Source organism: Lynx canadensis, chromosome A2 (genome assembly GCF_007474595.2).
Source record: "Lynx canadensis isolate LIC74 chromosome A2, mLynCan4.pri.v2, whole genome shotgun sequence".
Lineage (NCBI taxonomy): Eukaryota > Metazoa > Chordata > Mammalia > Carnivora > Felidae > Lynx > Lynx canadensis.
The window spans coordinates 82,091,403-82,115,371 of record NC_044304.2 but is presented as its reverse complement, the minus strand read 5'-3'; the positions used below and the strand labels follow the sequence as shown (position 1 = coordinate 82,115,371).

Genomic DNA, 23,969 nt, shown 5'->3' with positions numbered 1-23,969 from the left:
ATTTCTTTGATGCCTCTGCCCTCATCTGTATCTATAACACACAGGAGAGGACAAGAAAACTTCATTTTTATCTTGCTTTCATAAACTTTCATCTTGCCAAGGTTTTTTTTTTTTTAATTTTTTTTTCAACGTTTTTTTAATTTATTTGTGGGACAGAGAGAGAGACAGAGCATGAATGGGGGAGGGGCAGAGAGAGAGGGAGACACAGAATCAGAAACAGGCTCCAGGCTCTGAGCCATCAGCCCAGAGCCCGACGCGGGGCTCGAACTCCCGGACCGCGAGATCGTGACCTGGCTGAAGTCGGACGCTCAACCGACTGCGCCACCCAGGCGCCCCTGATCTTGCTAAGGTTTTAATATAGATTTTTAAATTCTTTTATTTTCATTTTCTTCCAGTGAAATCGTAAGTTCCCTTTCAATGCAAGAACCAATTTTCATTTTACAGGATTCCTCTGATAACATGTTGGTCTTTTTTGTGTTTGTTTAAAATTCATTACATTGTTCTAGAGAAATGACAGATTCATTGACCATTTCATGTTACCGAATTAAAGTGAGAAAGCTATTTAGAAAGCCTCTGCTCTTTGGAGCTTTGCAAAAACCAGTCTTTTGTGCTTTCTTTTTGTGCCTTTACTTATAGTTTTAATCTGAAGAGTTGTTTCATCTTTGCCAAATCAGCAAATAATCAATGCTTTTAAATTTCTCTTTTCTTTCTCCTCTCCAACAAAGTAAAATGCAAGTATTTAAATAGATCTTACCACACAATGCCAAACACAAAGGAAATGTAAATAGCTCGCTGGACTAATTCACATCTGCCAGGGAATAATTGTTGGATGTGTGCTGATTAGGCATAATTTTTTTCAACCAAGCTTTTAATTAGGCATCTGCACCGGGTCACACAGATGACATTATAAAATGTGGATTAAGAAGTATTTCATTCTTTTGAGAAATAAGTGGCCATGCCAACATCTTGGTATCCTTCTGCCTATAGTTAGAGTGTTGGAATCACTGGCTGCTGTTGGAACCTTGGAGTAGGCCCCCAGAAGCTTGTCATTTACCTGTTTAATGGTGCCACAGAAGTTTCCCAGTGCCTTATGGGAGGGCAGTAGGAGAGCTTTTCATATTCTCACAAGATGTAGATAATCCCCAAGCTGCACCTTAGACATGATGCTTTCTGACTTTTACATTTAACATGAACAGAAACTAGACTACAGAAAGTGAAACTGCTCCAGCACCTGGGTAGCTCAGTAGGTTAAGTGACAGACTTCAGCTCAGGTCATGATCTTGTGGTTTGTGAGTTTGAGCTTCACATCGGGCTCTGTGCTGACAGTTCAGAGCCTGGAGCCTGCTTCAGATTCTGTGTCTCCCTCTCTCTGTGCCCATCCTCCCCCAACCCTGCCCTCTTCCTCCCCCGCCCCCTCCGGGCTCACACTCTGTCTCTCTCTCTCAAGAATAAGTAAACCTTAAAAAAAAGGAAAGAAAAAAAAGTGAAACTGCTTGCTCAAGATCACACAGCTATTGAAATAATTTCTAGTAGAGCTTATGTTTCACGATGGTTACTGAGTTTGGGGAGTTTCAGTGCCCTATCACCCCTCGGCCTCAGCATCCTCAAAGCCTTCTTCCAGGCAGCTTGTTTTGAAGGGACCACAGGAAGCTGACTGAGCGATTGCGATAGATTCCCCTGTTTGCAATTATTTGCTTCACCGCTTTCCTCCACTAACTTAACTAATTAAAAGAATATTGCAGTTCATTTCTCAATTTTCATATTCAGGAATTAAAGATATTTTACCCAGTGTTCCTACTGATATGATTTGAGGTACACAAAAGAATGCCTGAGTCAACACTTGTCCCGCATGATTTGAAATTCTTAACATTTGTGTAGAAGTCTTGAATTCAATGTTTAAATCTCACCTAATTATTAGTGTGACTTTAGAGAAGTTATGTAACTTCTTAGCTCAGTTTTCATACGTATAAAGAAAGTATAGGTCACAATGCCTATTTTATACAGATTATGTAAGAATTGGGTAAGGTGGGGTTTGTAAGTGCCAGATAAATATTATATGTATTAAAATGGTAGTCACTATGGTCAGAGAAATTCGTGGTGCTGTTAATGTGGTTAAAATGGATTGAAGAACTAAGCTGTCAGGAGGAATGCCACACAGGGAGAAGTAATTAACAGCCAACACAATAGGAGGTGACCAGAAAGATGGTCAAAAAGGTGAAGCTGTCCTCAAAGGGTGATTAGGAATTTGTTAGTGGGGACAAAGCATGGAGAGAAGCAGGAGGCTGGAAAGAACAAAGGATGTATAGGGGCATGGCTGTGAGCTTGGGCAAGTGAAACACAGTGTAGGTTGGGAAGAGGCAGGAGATGGTGAAAACGTATAAGATCCTAATATGCTATGCTACAGAATTCGGACTCTATTATCTTCCTGTGAACAGGCACTGAAGGACGTGAAATAGAAAAAACATCAGAGAATAAAGTATAGAGGAGGAGCTGAGCTTTGCAGCCACTGACATTAATGTCCTTGACCTGCAGAATATTCACACTCTCTTGGTTCCTGAGCCAATACTGACCAGAAGGGGAGTTAATTAGGAATCCCCTGTACTCCTAGAAATCTGTACGGGGTAGGATTAGGGAACTCTGTAATCCCACAGGTTCACTGAATTATGCCATATGCTAGGCTTCCCTCTCCTCCTTCTCTTGTCTTTCCTGCTGACATCAGGAAGACCAGCTAAGAGACTGTTGCAGAAGTTCATACAAGAGATGGTAAGCCCTGACCTCAGGTGGTGGAAGTAGGAAAACAAAGAAAGGAACCAACTGCAGACTTAGCTAAGAGGGAGATCCAGACCCTGTGTCTTAGAATTCCAGAATGAAGAAAATACCTTAGAGATCATCTGGTTCGGTCTCCCCTTTATTAGCATGGTGCCTGAGTCATAGTAGTCGTTGAGTATAGTAAATATTTGCTGAACAAATTAATGAATAAATGAGGGCTAAGACCCAGAAATGTGCTGACACCACTAATTATTAACATCACTGGCATAAGAACATAAATCTCCTGATTCCTAAGTCAGTGCTCTCTCCATATGCCACACTTGGTTTTATAATGTAAAACATAAATACATACATACATACATACATACATTCATACATTCATTATTGGAGCCTTATGTTAGTGCTATAGCTGAATTCACCTCATTTTCATTCACAATGTGATTTAAAATGTAGCATATCAGATTTAATAAACTATCCTTTTCTGATGAAGGCATTTTGTACTGACTCTCATACCTTCATAACCTAAATATTTGTGTTTTGCATTTCTGCATAATGGGAGGATTCCTGCAGTAATGCTATCTACAAGACAGATGTTTAAAGTCAATAGAAGCATGGAAGGTTCAGAATTTCCAAGGTGGGATCTCCTCCAATTAATGGCTATTTTTATAACTATCACTCTAAAGAGACCATTTGGGAATTTCAGAAACTGCTTTAAATTATTCCAAAAGAATGGTGTTGTCTGCCTTATGACAACAGAAATCTGGGAAATAGTCTTTATTTTAAGCAAAAAAAAAAAAAAAAAAAGAGAGAGAGAGAGATTTAGGTATAAGGAAAAACTTTGGGGCAATAAGAGACATAGAACCCTATAACAGATTCATCAAGGAACCTGAGAAAATAAGACAAAGGCCCATTTATTTCCTTGGGTATTTCTCTCTAGATGTTTCTCACTTTGTGACATTACTAAGACTATGCCAAGACTGACACATGTGGATGTTGTAAGTTGCACCTACCACCTCACCTCTCACCACTGCCACACAGTTCAGACTATCTGATCCCTACACCCGCAGCACATTGTATTTATATTCCAGAAAAGAATGAGGAATCCAAGGATACTTTATGAGTCACTGGTCTTCCTTGCTGGGAAATGGTGTATTCAGTCACATGGATGAACATATCTGTCTTCTCAAATTTCTGCAAAAAAACTATCAAATACTTTAATAAAATTCAGCAGGTTCCTTTTAAAATTTTTTAACATTTATTTATTTTTGAGAGAGAGAGAGAGAGAGAGCATGAGCAGGGGAAGGGCAGAGAGAGAGGGAGACACAGAATCCAAAGCAGGCTCCAGGCTCTGAGCTGTCAGCACAGAGCCCGATGAGGGACTGGAACTCACGGACCGCGAGATCATGACCTGAGCAAAGTCAGATGCCCAACCGACTAAGCCACCCAGTCTCCCCTCAGCAGGTTCCTTTTAAAGATTCGAACTATTGTATTGTATTATTCTCATCCTTAAGATGTTTTTATTTTCCACTCGTTATCAGTTATTTGTTTAAAAGTTTAACATATGTATTTATATATGTAACATCATAATAGTTCTGTACCATTTATAGGACATTTTCACAGACATCTCTTTTCTGTAGGGTAGGGTAGAACAGCTGTCATTATCTCCATTTCATAGATGAGGAAACAGATGTTGAATGACTTGCTCAAAGAGTGACCCAAGGAGACCCAGCTTCAATTCCGTTTGTCCATCTGACATACCACAATGCTTCATTTGGGAGAATAAACAATATCAAGGGCCAGTATTTACAATTTAATTAAAGTGTTGAGTATCACACCCTGAAAAGTACATTTCAGAATGTATTATGTTTTGGAGGGTTGTAGAATAGAATGAAAATGAATTTCAATATTATAATAAAATTTCCTATTACAGTAAAATTATATATTTTTATTATAAAAAACACAAACACACAAGATTCAGAAAAGGAAGGCCAGTTAAATCGTATTAGCTGGAGAGGAACCTCAAAAAAATAATAAGTTTTCAATACAGAATTCATGTAATTGGTGGGATGGGAGTAGTGGGTGAGAATTGTCTTTCAGCAAAAATTTAGATGACTTGGGAAAAACAGAAGTTAGAAACAATGAAGGCTGCAAAGTTAGCAAATAAACCTACTCCAGTTTTCCTCTGACTAAACCTTTCTATCCTTTATTCAATAGGAATTTATCCTAAATACCTAAAGAGTTCTCAACATAGTGATATTACTCTATTTATTTTGTGGGGGGAAACTTAGAACAGGTAGAAAACTCCCACAGAAGAATAAAGTCAAGAGATTAAATTGTAACATGAGATAGTAACATGAGATAGTAACAATCGGAGCAAAATAATGAAAGATATTTTTGAAGAGGTGAGGAAGGAATGAATCAGATGAGATGGAGTTACACACAGAAAGGAAGTGCCCCTGAGGGTGGAGGAATAGCAGACTTCAACTAAAAGGCATGGAGCAAGTTGTAGATTGTAGGCAGCAAAGACACCAGCATCACAGAATGGAAGTTTATAGGGTAGTGAAAACAAAAATAAATTGGAAAGCCTACTGGTAAATAGTGTTAACCAACACGTTTAAAGATTGAGTATTTTGAACTTCCATGACTACAGGATGTGAATGGAATGTGAAGTAAGTTAGTCTAGTCTGGTCCAAGATGGTGGTTAAGGAAGGTAGACAGCAGGTGGTAAGTGACAGAGGCTAAAAAGGAAGTTTCGGCATACTACAGTGACTCAACGAATGTGGGAGCAGAAGAAAGAGGTACAAAAATAATTCCATTTTAAGCAATGCTCTATGAAAAGTGCCCTATTTTATCCAAAATGATGAAGAACCCAAGAGATATCCAATATTGTATTTTGGTTTCCATGACTAAGAGAGAGACCAGTTATCTTGGAACATATTCTTATACAGGCCAGCAATTTTAAACTTCTGCTTCATCAGCCTGATTCTCCTTCACTTGTACTTTGAAATCTCATAACTGAGAATCAGGTCTTTATGAGACCAGCCCTATTTGGGACACCAAACTCATCAGTCACATCAAATTTGACCCATAGGCCCCAGGTCAGTAGCCCTAAGACATCTGGCCTCAATAGGGCCTAAAGTAAATGGCCATATAAGAAACAATGTAACATTGCAGGCAACATGGCAATGAAAATGCATGCTTGGCTGCCAAAAGAAATGCATCATTTTATTTTTGTGAAGAACCTTTTTTTGGTAAAATTAAAAGTGTTTTCACAAGGGTGATCTCATTCTCACAGTAGCCATGGCAAAAAGGAAATGGAGGAGATATTTTGATTCCCATTTTATAAAAGAATGAATTGAGAGAGGGAGAAATCAAGTGACTCTTTTCCAATTCTCCCTCTTAAATAGGCCAACGGGGCTTGAGCTAGAGCCAATTTTCCTAATGACGTCTCTTTCTGTGCTCTGAAGCCCAGTCTATCCCAGGATTTGGCATGGCACCATCGGATGGCATATACCAGGTGGCTCATATTTTTATTTCACAACATGTAAATGACATTCATACAGCAAGTCTATAAATATCCTGCCCAATTAGTTCTATCTGAACAGGCAAATGTTTGCTTACAAATCCATCTACAACAATTTTGGCATGACACAATGTCTAGGCATCTATATACATTTTTTAAAGTGAGCAGCTGAGTACTGTCAAGTTGTTAGTTTTATCCTGTGATAACTGACCTCTCATCTTTTACATTTAGAAAGCTTCTGTGTAGCTCCGTAAAGATATCACTTTATCACTGCTTGCTTGATGACTTGAAAAATTGCTCTGAGCGGAAAAGATCCATAAATTTTAAAAGGCAGTCTTACCGAGAACCACAAATAGTTCTTATTCTGCTTCTAAATAGCAAGATCACATTAAAACTCAAAAATAGATAACATTAATCACTATAATTCAAATAACTACTCTCTAGACCTGGCAGGGAACCGTCAGAGCTTAGTTCTTTCCTCCTATGAATTTCTGGCACAGCATGCTGGGGGGCTGGGGAGTTGTTAACAGTGATTAAAGTTAGGGAAAGCCTTAGAGGCATTTGTTACCTTCCTACCTTTGATCTGCCTACTCAGAAACTCATACTCAGTCTTGATTATGACTATGGTGGGAATATCTTGGTGGGACTGTCCTGATTTTAGAGAAGGATATAACCAAGGACAGATAATAATTACTGGAATGGCAATCATCCTTTGCATAACAACTTACAAACCCTGTCACCTGCATGATCTCATTTGTTATTTCCCATAGAACAAGAAGTTCCTATTACTATTGTTCCTCATTACTTGTGAAGAATCTGAGTCACAGAGGATTTAAGTTAGTTTTGAAAGTCACACAGCTAATTTTAAGTGAGGGAGCTGGAAATCATACCAAAGTCTTCTGACACCCTATCCCATATAATGTCAGCTATACCGTGCAGCCCCCCAAACCTACCAAAAACACTGGATCCAGAATGGAGATGGGCAGAAGAGCGGTCAATGTGTTAAAACAAAAAAAAAAATGTAAAAGACTAACCAAATAGGAAAAAAATGAGGAAATGATATGTACTAAAGAGGAAACCCAAATGGCCAATAAACATATAAAAAATGCTCACCCTTACTAGCAGTCTGGGAAATGCAAATTAAAACCATGATCACACCCATTAGATCAATGAAAGTTAAGCCTGAGGATGCCAAGTATTGTGTCAGATAGGGAGCAATGAAAATTTTGATATACTAAAAATGGGAGTGTACAGCTATTTGACCTATTTTGCGAGCCATTTGCCATTGTGTAACAAAGTTGAGAGAGAGCATGTGGTCTATGCCCAGCAATTCTGTGGCAAGGTCCATATCTCAGAAAAACTCTATATTCACAAGGGCCATGGAAAGAGATTATTAGCAGAATTACCTTAAATAGCCAAAAATTCACAAAGACCCCAGCATCCATTAACAGAAAAATGGATAAATGTTAACAAAAGAGTGACATAGCCATCCAATCCTCTATTGCAATGAAGACTAATGAACTAGAGGTAAAGGTATTAAATAGATAAACATCAGAAATACATTTGGAAGGAAATTATAGAAGATTAATATGTATTCCATTTCCAATGATTTTTAGAATGTGAAAAGCCATATTTGGGGGTATATTATTATTTAGGGATTAAATATTATTTAGGAATATTATTTACAGGTACCTGGATATGTCATAAAAGCATAAAGTACCTGTGAATAAAGCAGGACAATGACTACCTTTGGAAAGGGCAAGAAGTGAATACAAGTGGGAGGGGGGTGCTACCTGGAGGGTCATAACTAATATGTGCAGTGCTGTCTTCATTAAGTTGGATGATGGTACACAGGTAGTTATTATTCTTTCAACCTCCTAATGTGTAAAATAGATTATCAAAACTTAAAAATCGAAGAGGCAGGAAAGAGAAGAAAAAAAGTTTGTCTGGATTAGACACCTCTCTGGGACTCTGGGATGACCAGGCCAGTTGAAAATGATGTCACAGGGTCCCCGGCCACCCTGGTCTAATGAGGAGTCATAGCAGCAGGGGGAGGATGATCATCCCAACTCAGCCCTATATCGTGCTCCAAAATCCCAGCCATTACCAACATCCTTTCTGATAGACATAATTTGAAGAGTGAAGTTCCATCTCACCAGTCACAGAGTCTGTGACATTTTCTAGAATCACACCTAACCTGGATCCTCAGAAAATGGCTTTTCTGTCTTTATATCTTTAGCACCTTCACACAGTTCTCTAGCATTCGGGAAGAGGGAGTGTTAACTGAGTGTGTGTTGCTGATAGTATTTTACTCAGGAATGTTTTATTCATAGAATTATTTATTTGAGAATGCATATAGTGGAGTAATTTTATATCAGATACTAAAAAAATCTAGAAAAGTATTTAACTCTGAAAACTCAACTCTGTGTTTTTCATTTTTGATGTTTGCAATTTTGATGGGCAAGAATATCTCAGAATGAAATCCTTAGCCATTTACACTATCCCTTTCAGAATTATCCTGATAAATTAATGTCTGCTGAGTTACTCATTTGACAGTCCATGAAAACATGTCTTTTTATCCCTCATATACTCCTCAGCATAGTCAGGCATAATCTCAGTTTGCAAGTTCAATTCTCAAATATTATGGTTTTTAAGGATAAAAATATCAATCCATTATAGAACAGTTGTCTAAATATAAAACTGTTATTCATACATAATTGAAAATTTAAACAATTATCTCAAACAAGCATGTTTTTCTGCATTTTAAGGAGGAAATATTGTTTTCCAGAGTTATTCATTATAGTGAATAGTGAGTTCATTATAATGAATAATTAACATTTAGGGCATTTGAATATCATAAAGTTAATTTCTAACCAGTGGACTTTTGTAACTCTATTATAGTTCACTGGGGAGAGAGGACAAATGCCTTTTTAAAAATGATCTACAGAAATATAATTAATCTAACATCAAAGGATGAGCCTGTGGCAGCCTCCTGTTTGAAAGCCAGGGTCCCCAATCCCCTCCATCCTTTTTTAGCAACAGTAATATTAATAGTGGTCCACATTTTTGGGCACTCACCATGTGTCAGGCACTATGCCAAGCACTTTTCCTGCATTATCTTATTTTCTCCTCACAACAACTTTACAAATGCGGAACTGTGGTTCAAAGCAGGCAAGTCCCTTGCCCAATATCACATATCAGCTAAGTAGCTAGAGCCAGGATACGGACCCAGATCCCTGGTCCCAAAACCTGTGTTCTTGACTTTGCTTGTATACATGGAACCTTTGTAATTACATCTTGCTGTAGATGGAGAAAGTAAGTGGGCAAAATATTTTCCTCTTTCATAAAAAAGAAAAATAGTTGACTGAGACAAGTTATATGTCTCTCTCTATCTCTATCTCTATCTCTGTCTCTGTCTCTGTCTCTATCTCTATATATACTGGGGCTTTCTTTTTCATCCAAAACTTACGACTACCACTTCTCAGTAGTTTGAAAATTCTATTAACTGAATTGCACTGAAGATGGAAATGATGATGAAAAAGAAGTACAGAATGTGTGCTTCCTCAAGGCACAAATTCATCTAAACTTTTCTTCCTGAGCCTTTCTTTCTGAATACAAAGCTGTTTCTGAACTCCAAGAATAACCAAATAGGATTTTTTTTTCGTCATTTGATCATTGTATTTGTTGGCAGACCTGTTGTAACCTTGAGTCACCTACGGTGAATTTAAATATTATTCTAATTGATTTTCTCACTGCTTACTGAGAAACACAGTGCCTCTTTTACTAGTCTCATAAATAATTCCATTTCTCTATGTCAACTTTAATTGAACTTACCTCATGTTGTCAATCTCTTTCTTTTTTCCTTGCAGGTGATGTCATTGTCTATATTAATGAAGTTTGTGTCCTCGGACACACTCATGCAGATGTAGTCAAACTTTTCCAGTCTGTTCCTATCGGTCAAAGTGTCAACCTGGTGTTGTGTCGTGGCTACCCTTTGCCCTTTGATCCTGAAGATCCTGCTAACAGCATGGTGCCACCCCTTGCAATAATGGAGAGGCCACCTCCAGTGATGGTCAATGGAAGACATAACTATGAAACATATTTGGAATACATTTCTCGGACCTCACAGTCAGTTCCAGATATAACAGATCGGCCACCTCATTCTTTGCACTCCATGCCAGCGGATGGTCAACTAGATGGCACGTATCCACCACCCGTCCATGATGACAATGTGTCTATGGCTTCATCTGGGGCCACCCAAGCTGAACTTATGACCTTAACCATTGTGAAAGGTGCCCAGGGCTTTGGCTTCACTATTGCCGATAGTCCTACAGGACAGCGGGTGAAACAAATACTTGACATTCAGGGATGCCCTGGCCTGTGTGAAGGCGACCTCATTGTTGAGATCAACCAGCAGAATGTACAGAACCTGAGCCATACAGAAGTAGTGGATATACTTAAGGACTGTCCCATTGGAAGCGAGACTTCTCTGATTATCCATCGAGGAGGTAAGATAACACTGGCTCATCAATAAAATATGCAGGTAAAATAGTAAGACCTTTACAATAATATCATAAAAGTGGAAGTTTCTCTGGAGCTGAATGAGAACACACTCTAAGAGAGTAAAAGAGAAAAGAGTCCAGGAAGCTATGGTTTTTTTTTTTTAATTTTTAGAATATATATTCTCCTATTTTACATTAAACACAATAAACGTAGTGCTTGCAGTCTTACAAATCTACCTTAATATGAATTTGGAGGGTAAAGATTGAATCCCCAAATATAAGTGGGCTGTATTCCAAAAGTTCATTAATGTACCGATTGTAGAAATCTCAGGCTGGGTTTCCATTGACTTAATTAAGAAATCTGAGTCTTCCAACCAAACCAATATTCCGTATTGTGCGTAGGATTCTAGGCTAGCTAGTTCAACCCTTTCCAAGTTCAAGTATAGTTTTGATAATCCCCATAAGAACCATTGGAAACTGATTGTTGCAGAAAAATCTTTTTAGAGTTGTGAATTGGGATGCTTAGGACACTTCTTTCACTACCACATGGATAATTACTCATGGTGCCCTCCATGACCTGGGAAGAAAGTTATGGAACAGGGTTAGGGCTGGAGTTCTGGGCTGGGTGTTCTAGGTGAAGTATGAACATCGGAGCAGTGAGGAGCATGGTAGGATCTCTGAGCCCTGGGTGTTTCTTCTTTTCTACCTTCTGGAGGAGAGAATGGGGCCACGCAGAAGGCCCCTCCTTCATTTCTGTGCTACTTTGCTCTTAATTATCAGTCAAACTAGGGAGAGAAAGAAGGGAGGGGCTACAGATAGGGAGGATTCTTGAAAATAGAGTATAAAAGAAAAGTCTCAGGCTAAGTCCTGGTTTTCCACTTACCAATTCTGGGATTTAGGATACTTAATGTCCAGGAGCCTCAGAAGCCTCATCTGTTATATTGTGATGAAAATACAATGGTGGTCCTGCTCTTCATGTCGAATGACCCACAATAGGTGTTCATGAAATGTCTGTTGAGTGTAAATGAGCTTCGAAGCTACAGCAAGGGTGGGTCAGAAGGGGCAGTACTGCAAGGAACTCATGCGTGAAGAACACATGTGTGGCAAACATATGTGATTGTCTATTCAGAGCACTAAAAACAGCATGAAAGCCCTGTCGGTTTGAAATGCAAATGAAAGCAGTCAAAGCTTGAAAAGAAGCACCTTTTATGATTTATTTGGCCCTCTCTGCAGGTGTTTCCACTTCAAGGAAATATTTACATTATTGATTCCTTGTGTGAAAATGGACATCAAATACTAAGCATTTTTGAGCGACGGTATGCAAAGTATTATGTTCCTATATTAAAAAAGGGAAATTATGGTAGCAGAAGTCTTAAATTTGACCTTCCTAAGGCATTGTTACAAAATAGCACTTGAATCTTGATAATTAAATATTGACAGTGTATTTTCATTTCTAGCACTGCTTGTGTAAGATTATAACCAATATTCTTAATTAAATAGCCGTGTCTTCATAGCGTGCAATTGAAAAGCAAATCTTTGTAACAGGTTCTTGATATTAAAAGGTATACTGAAAATCACTGTGCACTATATCCAGCATATGATTTATAGAAACAAGTTTGTGTACAAATCATTAAGTACTGACTTTTTTTAAAGGCTTGGCATAGCAGGAGGAAGTATTTTGAAATCATCTATGTATGTATAAATGTCCGCTCCCTGCTAGACAACCCTATTCTTGCTCTTTCTTTCCCCCTATTTTCTTCACCTCTCATTTAGTCCTCCAGCATGTTACATTCTACTTGCATTTTGTTTGTGTTTGGGGGTGAGGAATTTTTTTTCTTTTTTGTGGCCCCTACAATCACCTATGGAATGCAGTACCCAGGGATGCTTAAAGTATTTCTAGTCAGAAACCTCTCGTGTTTCCCCAAATTCCCACAATTTGCACTCAGCTGTCTGAAATTATTAGGAACTAACACCATGTTTTGTGATGAAATTGGCTTTATCTTATTATAGGCTACTCATAAGTCCTTATAGCCTCATTCAGATAAGTATAGACCTTAAAGAGCAAATTTGCATGCCTGTGTCCTTAGATCAGAACTGTGGTTGTTTGTTTTAATAATTTACTAGGATTTTTAGTTTCTAAAGCAATAATATACATGGTGTAATTTTTTTTAACAGTGTTGGAGGGTGTACAATGAAAAGTAATTCTCTTTCCTGTGCCAGACTTTCAGTTCTTTTCTCAGAGGCAAACATGTTTTTTGAATAGAAACTTTCAGAAATTTTGTATACATAACTAGCATATCCATGAATATCTGTAGTAGGTTTAATATAAATGTCTTGCTCTAAATATCTTGGCTATTAGGGTATAATTCATTTTTAACACACACCATTATTGTATAATTCATATAACATAAAATTCACCCACTTTAAGTGCTAAAATGATACGTTGTGTAACAATCACTGTAATCCTTAGAATATACATTATCTCAAGCTCCCTCAGCTCCAGAAAATCACTAACTAATAAGCCTTCTGGATAGTTTTGCCTTTCTGTAAATTTTTTATAAATGTAGTCTCTTACACAACATAATGCTGCTGTGGTTTACCCACACTGGTGCATGTGTAAGTAGTTTGTTTGTTTTTATCACTGAACAGTATTCCATTGTATGGATCTATCATTTTTTAAATCCATTCACAAGTGGATGAACATAAAGAGCTGTTTTCAGTTTTCAACACTTATAATGTTGTTGTGAACATTTATTTTTTAATGTTTATTCTGGGGGGTGCGGTGCAGAGGGAGAGAAGGAGAGAGGGAGAGAAAGAATCCCAAGCAGGTTCTGTGCTGTCAGTGCAGAGCCCAACATGGTGCTCAAACTCACTAATTGTGAGATCATGACCTGAGCTGAAACCAAGAATCAGACGCTTAATTGACTGAGCCATTCAGGTGTTCTGCTGTTAACATTTAGATAAAAGCGTTTGTGTGTGCATATACTCTCATTTTTCTTGAGTAGATACCTAAGAGTGATACTGCTATCACTAGTTATATGACAAGTATATATTTAAATTGTTAAGAAATTGCCAGAATGTTTTCCAAAATGACTATACCATTTTACATTCCCACTAGCAATTTATGAGGTTTCCAGTTTCTACCCATTGTTCCCCTTAGTTGGTATAGTCAATCTTTTTGATTATAGTCATTCTAGTGTCTGTATAATGATACCTTTCTTGTGATTTTAATTTACATTTCTCTGATCTTTTTATGTGTTTACCATGTTTTCATGTGTTTATTAGTATTCATATATCTTCTTTGAAGGCATGACTACTCAATAGTTTGTCCATCTGAATATTTACTGGGCTATTTATCTTCTTATTAAGTTGTAGAAGTTATGATTACAAGTTTTTCATAAGATATATCATTTGCAAATATTTTCTCCCAGTCTGTGGCTTGTCCTTTCACTTTCTTGATGGTTCCTGCTGATGCACAAAAGTTTTAAATTTTGATGAAGTCCAATTTATCAGCGTTTTCTTATGTGGATTATTATTTTGGTGTTATATCTATGTAATCTCTGCCTGACCTGAGGTCACAAACTTTTTCCTGCTTCCGTTAAAAGATATAGTTTCAGCTCTTACATTTAGACCACTTTAAGATCACATATGTGCACAGTGTGAGGTAAGGGTCTAAATGCATTTTGTTGCATATGTATATTGTATTGTCCTAGAACCATTTGTTGAAAAAAAATAACTACCCATTCCTCTTGGATTGCTTTGGCACCTTAATAAAATATGAACTAGCATGAATGTGAGGTTTTATTTCTAGTCTCCATTCTCTGTATGTTTACCCATATGGTTATGCCATACTTTTTAGATTACTTTAGCTTTATATTAAGTCTTGAAATCAGGTAGTGTGAATCCTTTAACTTTTTATTCCCTTTTCACTGTTATTTTGACTCTTCTAGATTCTTTCCATTTTCATATAAATTTTTTTTCAATATATGAAATTTATTGTCAAATTGGTTTACATACAACACTCCATTTTCATATAAATTTTATGATTTTCCTTTTTATTTTTTTTTAATAAAAGACCTGTTGAGATTTTGGTGTTACACCAAATATGTAGAACAATTTGTGAAGAATTGCCAACCTAACACAGAATCTCTCAATTCATAAGTATGGTATATCTCTTCATTTATTTGAATCCCATTTAATTTCTCAGCAATGGTTTGTAGTTTTCAATATACAGATCTTATACTTCTTCTGTTAAACTTATTCCTAGCTTTTTGCCATTATTGTGACTGGAATTGTTTTCTTAATGTCATTTTCAGACTGTCAGTTGCTAATATATAGAAATGAATTTGATTTTTGTTTTGGATCTCATACATTGCAACCCTGTTACACTTCATTAGTTCTGGAGGCTTTTTTACAAATTTCATAAAACTGCCTACAGAGATTATTATGTTATCTGATGATAAAGTTTAATTTCCCCCTTTCCAATTTGTATGCCTTTGATTCCTTTACCTTGCCTTATTACACTAGCTAGAACCTCTGTTGTGATATTTCATGTGAGTGAATATAAGCAGACATCCTTGTCTTATTATCAGTTTTAGGGGAAAAACATTAGTTTTTCACCATTAAGTATGATTTTAGATGTCGGGCTTTTGTATGCCCTTTATCAGGTTGAGGTAGTTCCCTTCTATTCTTAGTTTGTTGAGAATTTTAATAATCAATGTACCTTGACTTTAAACAGGTGTTTTTTTTCCTGAAACTATTGAGATGATTGAGTGTTTTTTACACTTTATTAATACAGTGTTATATATTACATGATTTGTTTTTATGTTAAACTAATTTTGCATTCCTGGGATGATCCCATTTGCGTATAATTCTTTTTTTGTGTGTTGCTGAATTTTGTTTGCTTATATTTTATTAAGAATTTTTGAACCTATTTGGGGAGAGGTTTTCTATAGTTTGCTTTTCATGTGATGTCATTATCTGGCTTTTGTGTATTGATAATACTGGCTTTATAACATGAGTTGCAAAGTGTTCCTTCTCTTTTTTTCTGAAAGTTTGTGTAGGATTGATGTTAATTCCTCCATAAAAGTTTGATAGAATTCACCAGTGAAACCCTTTGGGCTGGGCTTTTATTTGTAGAAAGATTGTTTGCTAATTAAATTTATTTTCTTGATTTAGGCCTATTCCAATTTTTCAACATCCTTGAATCATTTTTTGGTAATTTATTTCTTTCTAGGAATTTTTACAATTCATCTAAGTTGTCAAATTTGTTAGCGTAAAGTTTTTAACAAAATTTTATAACATTCCTTCCCAAAACCCAGCTTTTAGATTCATTGTTTTTCAGTTTTCTATTTCAGTGTGCTCCACTCTAATCTTTATAATTTCCTCTCCTCTACTTATTTTGTGATTGATTTACTTTGCCTTTCTGTCTTCAAGTTTAGATTAATGATTCTAGTTCTCTCTTTCTAATAAAAGCATTAAAGCTATAAACTTCACAGTATGCACTTCTTTAGCTTAGTTTCGTAAATTTTGATAGGCTCTGTTTTCCTTTTCATCCAGTTCAAGGTATTTATTTTTTATTTCCCTGACGATTTCTTTTTTGACCCATAGGTTACTTAGAAATGTGTTGTTTATTTTTCAAACATTTAGGATTTCCCAACTCTTTTCCATTAATTGCAAATAATGCCTACTTGGAGAAGAACATGTTTTGTATTATTTCAGTCCTTTTCAATGTGTTGAGACTTGTATTATGGCCTAGCTCCTTTGTTTTTTTAACATAAAAATTTCTTTTAGAGAACTTCACCTATTAGTTCAAAAATATATCTCATTATTTTTAATAGCATATTTAATTGGATACCCACTAATGGATATTTTGGTTGCTTTTAGTCTTTTACTGTTATAAAAAAATTTATGTATCTTTGCACATCTATCTCTACACAAGAGAGTAAATCTATAATGTCGATGTCTTCTTTCTTTCAACAAACATTTCTTGAGTGCCTACTATGTACTAGGCACTTTTTTGGCACTAGGGATAAAGCAATAAACAAAGCTAACCACACTCTTTTTCTCATGGAGTTGACATTCCATTGGAGGGAGGCAAATGAAATGCCACATAAATATGCTTTTTGTTTATTTATTGCATATTTCATATCCCCCTAGGTTTTATTCTTAAATATTAATTTCATAACCAGTTACTTTACTGAGTTATCTTATTGTTTCTCATATATTTTTCCTTTCATTTCATGGGATTCGGAGGCATACAGTCACACCACCTACAAATAGCAATCACTGTCTTCTCCTTTCCTATTTGCATACCTGTGATTTATCTTATTTAACACAGCTGACTGTTACTTCATGAATACTGTTGTTTAGTAATGGAGATTATGGAAATTCCTATCTTATTCCTGGCTTAAATGGAAGCTGTCTCATTTTACACAGTTAACACAATACTGGCCTTTTAATTGAGATGAATACTTACCATGAGAAAGAAATATCCCCTCAATTCCCATTTCATTGAGAATCTTATATCGGGGCGCCTGGGTGGCTCAGTCGGTTGAGCGTCCGACTTTGGCTCAGGTCATGATCTTGCGGTCCGTGAGTTCAAGCCCCACATCGGGCTCTGTGCTGACACCTCAGAGCCTGGAGCCTGTTTCAGATTCTGTGTCTCCCTCTCTCTGACCCTCCCCCATTCATGATCTGTCTCTCTCTGTCCCAAAAATAAGTAAACTTAAAAAAAAATAAAAACAAAGAATCTTATATCAAAAATGGGTAATGAATTTTATCAAAAACCAAAAAAAAAAAAAAAACCATCTACAGAGATGATCAGTATTTTCCCCTTTGATTTATTACTGTGATGAATTGAATTAAGAAATTTTTTAGTATTGAACTATCCTTTCATTATTGAAGTAAGCTATATTATGCTTACAATGTACTCCTAGATCCTATTTCTTTATAAATAATTTTGCACCAGGGTGCCTGGGTGGCTCAGTTGGTTAAGCAACAGACTACATTTTGGCTTGGGTCATGATCTTGCGTTTTGTGGGTTCAGGCCCCGCACTGGGCTCTGCACTGGCAGTGTTGGAGCCTGCTTGAGATTCTTTCTCTCTCTACTCCTCCCCAGCTCACACCCCCTCTCAGAGTAAATAAAAATTTATTTATTTATTTATTTATTTATTTATTTATTTAGTACCAACCTTCATGTATGAGATAGGTCTAAAGTTTTCTTTTGGGGGTTTGTTTTGTTTTGGCTTACTTTTTACTGTCAAAATTTGCTATCAACGTGATGCTGATGTCATATAAGCAATCAATAACTTTCCATCCATCTCTGCTCTAGCATAATTAAGTAACCTTGAAGGTATCGATTTTTTGAGGATATAATACACCTTTGAAATTATCAGGGTCTAGTGGGTTGGCTTCTGTGTTTGGTTTGCTTTGTGGAGGAGAGGGATACCTTTTGCAACTTTCTCAAATTCTTCCACAGTAAATAATCTTAGAGTTTCTATTTTTGTTAGAGTTTCTTGGCTGGACTCAGTTTTTATAATTTATATTATCCTAAGCATTGTCTCTTTCATTCATGTTTTCAAATGTATTTAAACAGAATTGAATCAAGTATTTTCCAGTTGTGTCTTCTATGTCCACTTTACCTAAGAGTATTTCTATTATTCTCATTTCGTAGTGGTGCTATTTTCTTGATTAGTTTGACTAACACTTTTTCTATATTAATAGCTCAAGAAACATATAGTTTATTTTATAAATAATTTGTTGGCTGATGCTCAACCTAGTATGGTATAGGGAAACATTATGCTTTCTGCCCAAGGAGGCTGTTATTTGATGTCTGGAGTAAAGCAATTCCAGAGTGATTACTGTAATCAATCCTTGTCACGTATTGTACTCTTATTTATATTAAAATGCAACAAAGTCCCCTACTTAATTTGTGAAACTCCCATAAATCGCAGCTGATCAGTATTTGAAAATTTCCCTTCTTATCTCTGAAAAACATGATCCCAAAGGTTCTCACTAGATCAGAATATTCCCTTCATATGCTCACAATGTATAACAATTAATAAGTATCAGTAATGCACATCTTCTCTTTCTTTTACATTCAAACAGAATTCAGAGTATTTGAGAAGTAGCATACACTATATCAGAGCTATGTTTGAGGACAAAGCATAACAATTAGGGACACAGTGAATTGTGTATATGTAGAGAATTCCTGCTTTAAATTTTTAAAAACCATATCACACAAAAGCATTGTATCACAAACTTAAAACTGCACAGGGAAAATATTAAAAGCAAAGCTATAAGAAGTATTGATATTTTTAATGTTGCTAACAGTTTTTCTAAATTTTTTTGCTGATAAAGTTTCAAATTCACATAAAAATTGCAAGTATAGTACACAGAACACCATATACCATTTACCTACATTGCTGTTAACATTTTGCCCCATTTGCTCAATAGTGTGTGTGTGTGTGTGTGTGTGTGTGTGTGTGTGTGTGTGTGTATGTGTGTGTTTCTGGACCACTTAAGACTAAGTTGCATACGTCATACCCTTTCACACCAAATATTTTAATATTTATTTTAGGTCACTACTTGTTTGGACAAATGTATACACAGCTAGTTAGTTATAGTTATAAAAGATACTTTTTAAAAAGCACATCGAATTTTAAAAGTCATTACCACCACAACAAAAGACTTTAGAAATTGTTGAAAGAGAGTTGACATTCACCAGTAACAAGGATCTGATATAGGACTCTTTCTGGGAGAGAAAAAGCACTTGTTATTTGAAAAGAGTGCTATCCAAAGAGATTAAGCAAAAATCACAGTGGATATCCCACAATCACCATTATGTAATCCAACTTTCCAATTCATGTCAGCAGAAAAGAGTATATATGACACAGCAAGCCAAGTAATAAATCCACACCATGAGGGTGAACAACCATGGCATACTGGCTGCTATATTAACAACTAAGTCTTAAAGTTTCAAATAAAAGTCTATTTCTCACTCATATGGTTTCCAATTCATGTTTTCCTGAATAGCAGATTTCCTGAGCAACTCTCCTCTACGTGATGGCTCAGGAAACAAGGCTTCTTCTCTCTGGTGGATCTCCATGCCCTAAGGTTTTGAAGTCCCCCACTGAGTCCTCTCTAACCAGCTGGCAGATAAAATGGTTTAGGGGTCAGTCCTGGGAGGGGTGTACATCACTTCCTCCCACATTCCATTGGCCAGAACTCAGCTCTAGATCCCATTAACCATAAGAGGCTTGGAAATATAGTATCCCTGTCTGCCCAGAAATGAGGGAATGGTTTGGGGTCAGCTATGTAGTAGCTACTCTGCTTCTGATATTTCTTATATGCTATCTGCACCTTGAACTGCACATCAGGGGTATATAACCACTGATTATGTGAAACTGTGAGATGAAATGTTTTTTGTAACATGATATTGTAATATGATTCATTGTAGGCTTTTGAGGTACACTCGGGCCAATGGTATATGTTTTTAAACTCACATGTTCTCTTCACATTTTCTCTCTCAACCCAACTTTCATGGATAAAGAAACTTAAATTCAAGGTTCAGTACTTGGCCCAAATTCAATGAATGTGTATCTAGGTAAGGGGATGGACAATTTATGGTCCCCAAATATAAGAGGTGTGAATAATCATCAATGAAAAATGGAAAATACCATGGATCTCACAAGGTGTACACCAAATGGGGAATTTGTTGCACAGATGACCGGTAAGGTAAGAGAGACAGGATGTTAGGATTACTTGTAGAGTTGTTGTCATACCACTTAGAAGTAGCAGAAACAGAACTCAAATCTCTATCTTCTGACTCTAATATTAATTAGAGTTTTACGTTATGTCAGTTTCCCCAAATTTTATGAAAAGAAATTTTTGATGGGTTTTGCTTGGATATATAAGGTTTATTCATCCATTTGTTTATTCATTTCATAAGTATTTGTTGAGGACCTACTGTGTGCTCAGCACTGGTTTATGTGCTGGGAGCTTACCTTCTAGGGGAAAATTAGGTAAAAAAACAAAGAAATACATTAGAGATAGCAGTGAAGAAAAACTGACCAACAGGGTAAAGGGCAGGAGAAAGAGGGAGCAAGTTGTTTGGGATATCCAGGGAAGAGCATTTTAAGCAGGGCAAAGGCCCTGAGGCAGGACTGTTCTTGATGTAGACAAGTAACAAGAGGGAAGCTCCTGTGGCCGAGTGAGGAAGGGATGGAATGACAGATGAGGTCAGAGAGATTGTCGGTGCTGTAGGGAGACAGAGAATGTAGTCTTATGTAGCCATGGGCCATGGAAATGACTTTAGATTTTACTTTCAAGTGAAATGGGAAGCCTTTGGAGTGTTTGAGCAGAGTAGCGAGAAGATCCAACATTTGAAAGGGCTCACTGTGGCTGCTGTGTTGAGAATAAACTGTGGGTAGGCAAGGATGGAAACAGGCAGACAGGTGAGTCGGATTTCACAGCAATCCGAATGAGAGATGAAGAGGGAGATTGGAGAAGGATGGTAGGAATGGAGGTGGTTAAGAAATGGATTCTAAATATATCTCAAAGGAAAAACAGCAAGATTTGCTGATGGATGGGATGTAAGATAAAGGAGAAGGAAAGGAATCAAAGACTGCAAATTTTGACGTAAAAAACTGTAAGAACAGAATTGCATTTTCCTGATAGGATGAATATGATGGATGGATATGCTTGTGGGGGACTGTGGGGAGATCAGGAGTCCAGTTAGGGACAGGCCAAGCTTGAGATACATTTCAGCTGTGCAAGTGGTGATGGCTGGCATGTGGAGGGTATTTAAAGCTTACGACTGAACAAGACATTCAGGGAGTGAGCATAAATAAAGGAGAGAAACATTCTGAGGGCTGAGGACTGAGAACCTCCAACTTTGGCGATCAAGAAGAAAAAGAATGAGCAACAAAAGGCTAAGAAAGCATGACTTGTGAAGAAGGAGGAGAAATAAGAGGAGGGTACTGGGAGCCTTATGTAGGAAAATGTTTCAAGATGGAAGGTGTGAACAATTATGCCAAGTGCTGAGTAAGATAGGCTGAGAATTTAACACTGGATTTAACAATTGAAAAAATATTCATTTTTTAAAAATTTAGTTAACCAATTGGAAAGGAGTTGACATCAGTGTTTTGGTCACTTGAAAACAAAGCCTCTTTCATATTTGAACCTATAGAGCGCATTTATTTACATGTTCTGTGATTTTATATATAATCTGACAACGAAAGTACACTTTCCCCTTTCATAATTATACTAGATTATCTTAATTTCTGCCAGTTAACTCATGTCAGATCAACTTCTTATCACCAACTAACATTCATATTTGTTCTCATGGCTAAGTTAGTAAAAGGTTATTCTGTGTTAGGGTCCTTTTGGACCTTATACCTCTTCATTTCAGACCTCATTTCAGGGCTGATAGGGTGGGGGACAGGGAATGCCATCCATTGTATCCAAGAGATTCTTGGAGACAAGTAACTTCTTCAATTCTTTAACATAAAAGTAAAAAATTTTTAAACTGCAGACTCTCTTTAACCCAGAAAATACCCACTCTACCACAACCTCCCCCCAACACACACATCACTTAAATAGTTGAGTTAATATATCAGGGGTTTTTTTTGTTTAAATATATATCTGTTGGCCATTTCTAAATATCAGAGGAAGAGTGAATAGAAGTGTCTTATTAGATGGTAAATCTGATCTGCATGTGACAAGATATAACTGTTAGTTATTGATTTGGTATTTACTCTTTATTTACCCTGTTTACTAATTTGAGGATGTCTTAAATGCAAAACAAAAAAGGGCATGTTAATATTTACATTTCCATAGTCATCAATATGTGTAAATAATTGTTCTAGTGGATATGTACAAAAATGTCAACTAGAAGAAACTATTGGTTCTTTAAATGCTAGCCAGTTTCCCTCAGAAGCAAAGTCTGTGTCTTATTTCTTATTTGTCTTCAGAGCTTGGCATGTATACTTGTGAAATTAGTTTATTATGTTGTAACATTAGGAGGAGAAGGGTGGTCACAAAACAAAAATCAGGAAAATGCATGCGTGAGTCGCGTAATGCAGCCGAGTGTACAAAAACGGACAAAACTCTTTTTCTAGTGATGTTCTTCTGTATGGGCTTTTAAAGTAACCTGGGCCCTCCTTTCTCTCTGGTCATATACCAAATTTTTGCCTAAGTTGTCTGTCTTCTTCCTCTCCCTTCATTTCAAAAATGTCCCAGATGCTGATCTACACACAGGGATATCCAGTAAACAAAATAAGTCCTTGTTCTTACGGAGTTTACTTTAAATGTAATGGGTAATAACAGATTGATCTTGTAAATTAATCCATCAACTGTGCCAGTTATATGGCTATAAAACCTGTCATACAATGTCTTCACTTGGGAAAAATATACAGGTTTATTGGCATGAGATGATGAACAACGCATTTAACTAGAATCAGCATACCAGGTTTCTAGTATAACGTAGGCTCCTAATTCACATGACCATTTTGAGTGTGTCACTTAGGTTCTCTGGCCACTAGCTCCCCCTCTGCAAATTGAAAACAACTGTAATATTCATATGTCTCAAAACCTCTATAGTTCTCAATGTTTCTAAACCATGGGCTTATTTACATTCATTACATTATATACACTCATTAGTTAGGGACCCCAGGACAAAGGAGTTGTAAAGAGTAGTTTTTTTTTTTCATCTGTTACCTTCGAAACATATATCCTGCTCCCTTCTAATCCACAATGGTAATTTCCTTGAGCTCACAGCCTAGAAGTTTACTAATCTTCTACCAAATTTGACAGTAGCAAAATCAAGAGATTTCAGAGGGAAAAAGGAAAAAAAGCAATGATGGTTATAGCCAATAATTCTGAAGCTACAGGAAGATGATCAAATTTACTCTTATGTAAAATATGTTCAATCAATTCATACAAATTATTTTTATGTGGGGGGAAAGAATCTTAGTGTCTTTTCATTAAGACTTTAAAAAAAAGTTGTAAGTTCAAATCTAATAATGACCAGTATACAGTAAATTTACCAAGAAAGTTTCAAATTCCCCTAGTTCTATAAATCTTAAAACTTTAGTAGCCCTCCCCCCAAAAACAAAAACCAAACCACATTCCTCACTATCTGCCACTATTGTGTAATACATTGTATTTAGGAA

At 36.6% G+C, this 23,969-nt stretch overlaps 1 protein-coding gene across 1 annotated transcript in view; it reads left to right on the top strand.

Moving 5' to 3' along the window:
* Positions 1 to 23,969, top strand: part of MAGI2 (membrane associated guanylate kinase, WW and PDZ domain containing 2) — a 1,350,333-nt gene that overhangs the window by 1,101,878 nt on the left and 224,486 nt on the right. Inside the window, 1 exon segment of the mRNA XM_030307841.2 lies at positions 10,162 to 10,800. Within this exon segment, the coding sequence (XP_030163701.2) occupies positions 10,162 to 10,800 (639 nt within the window).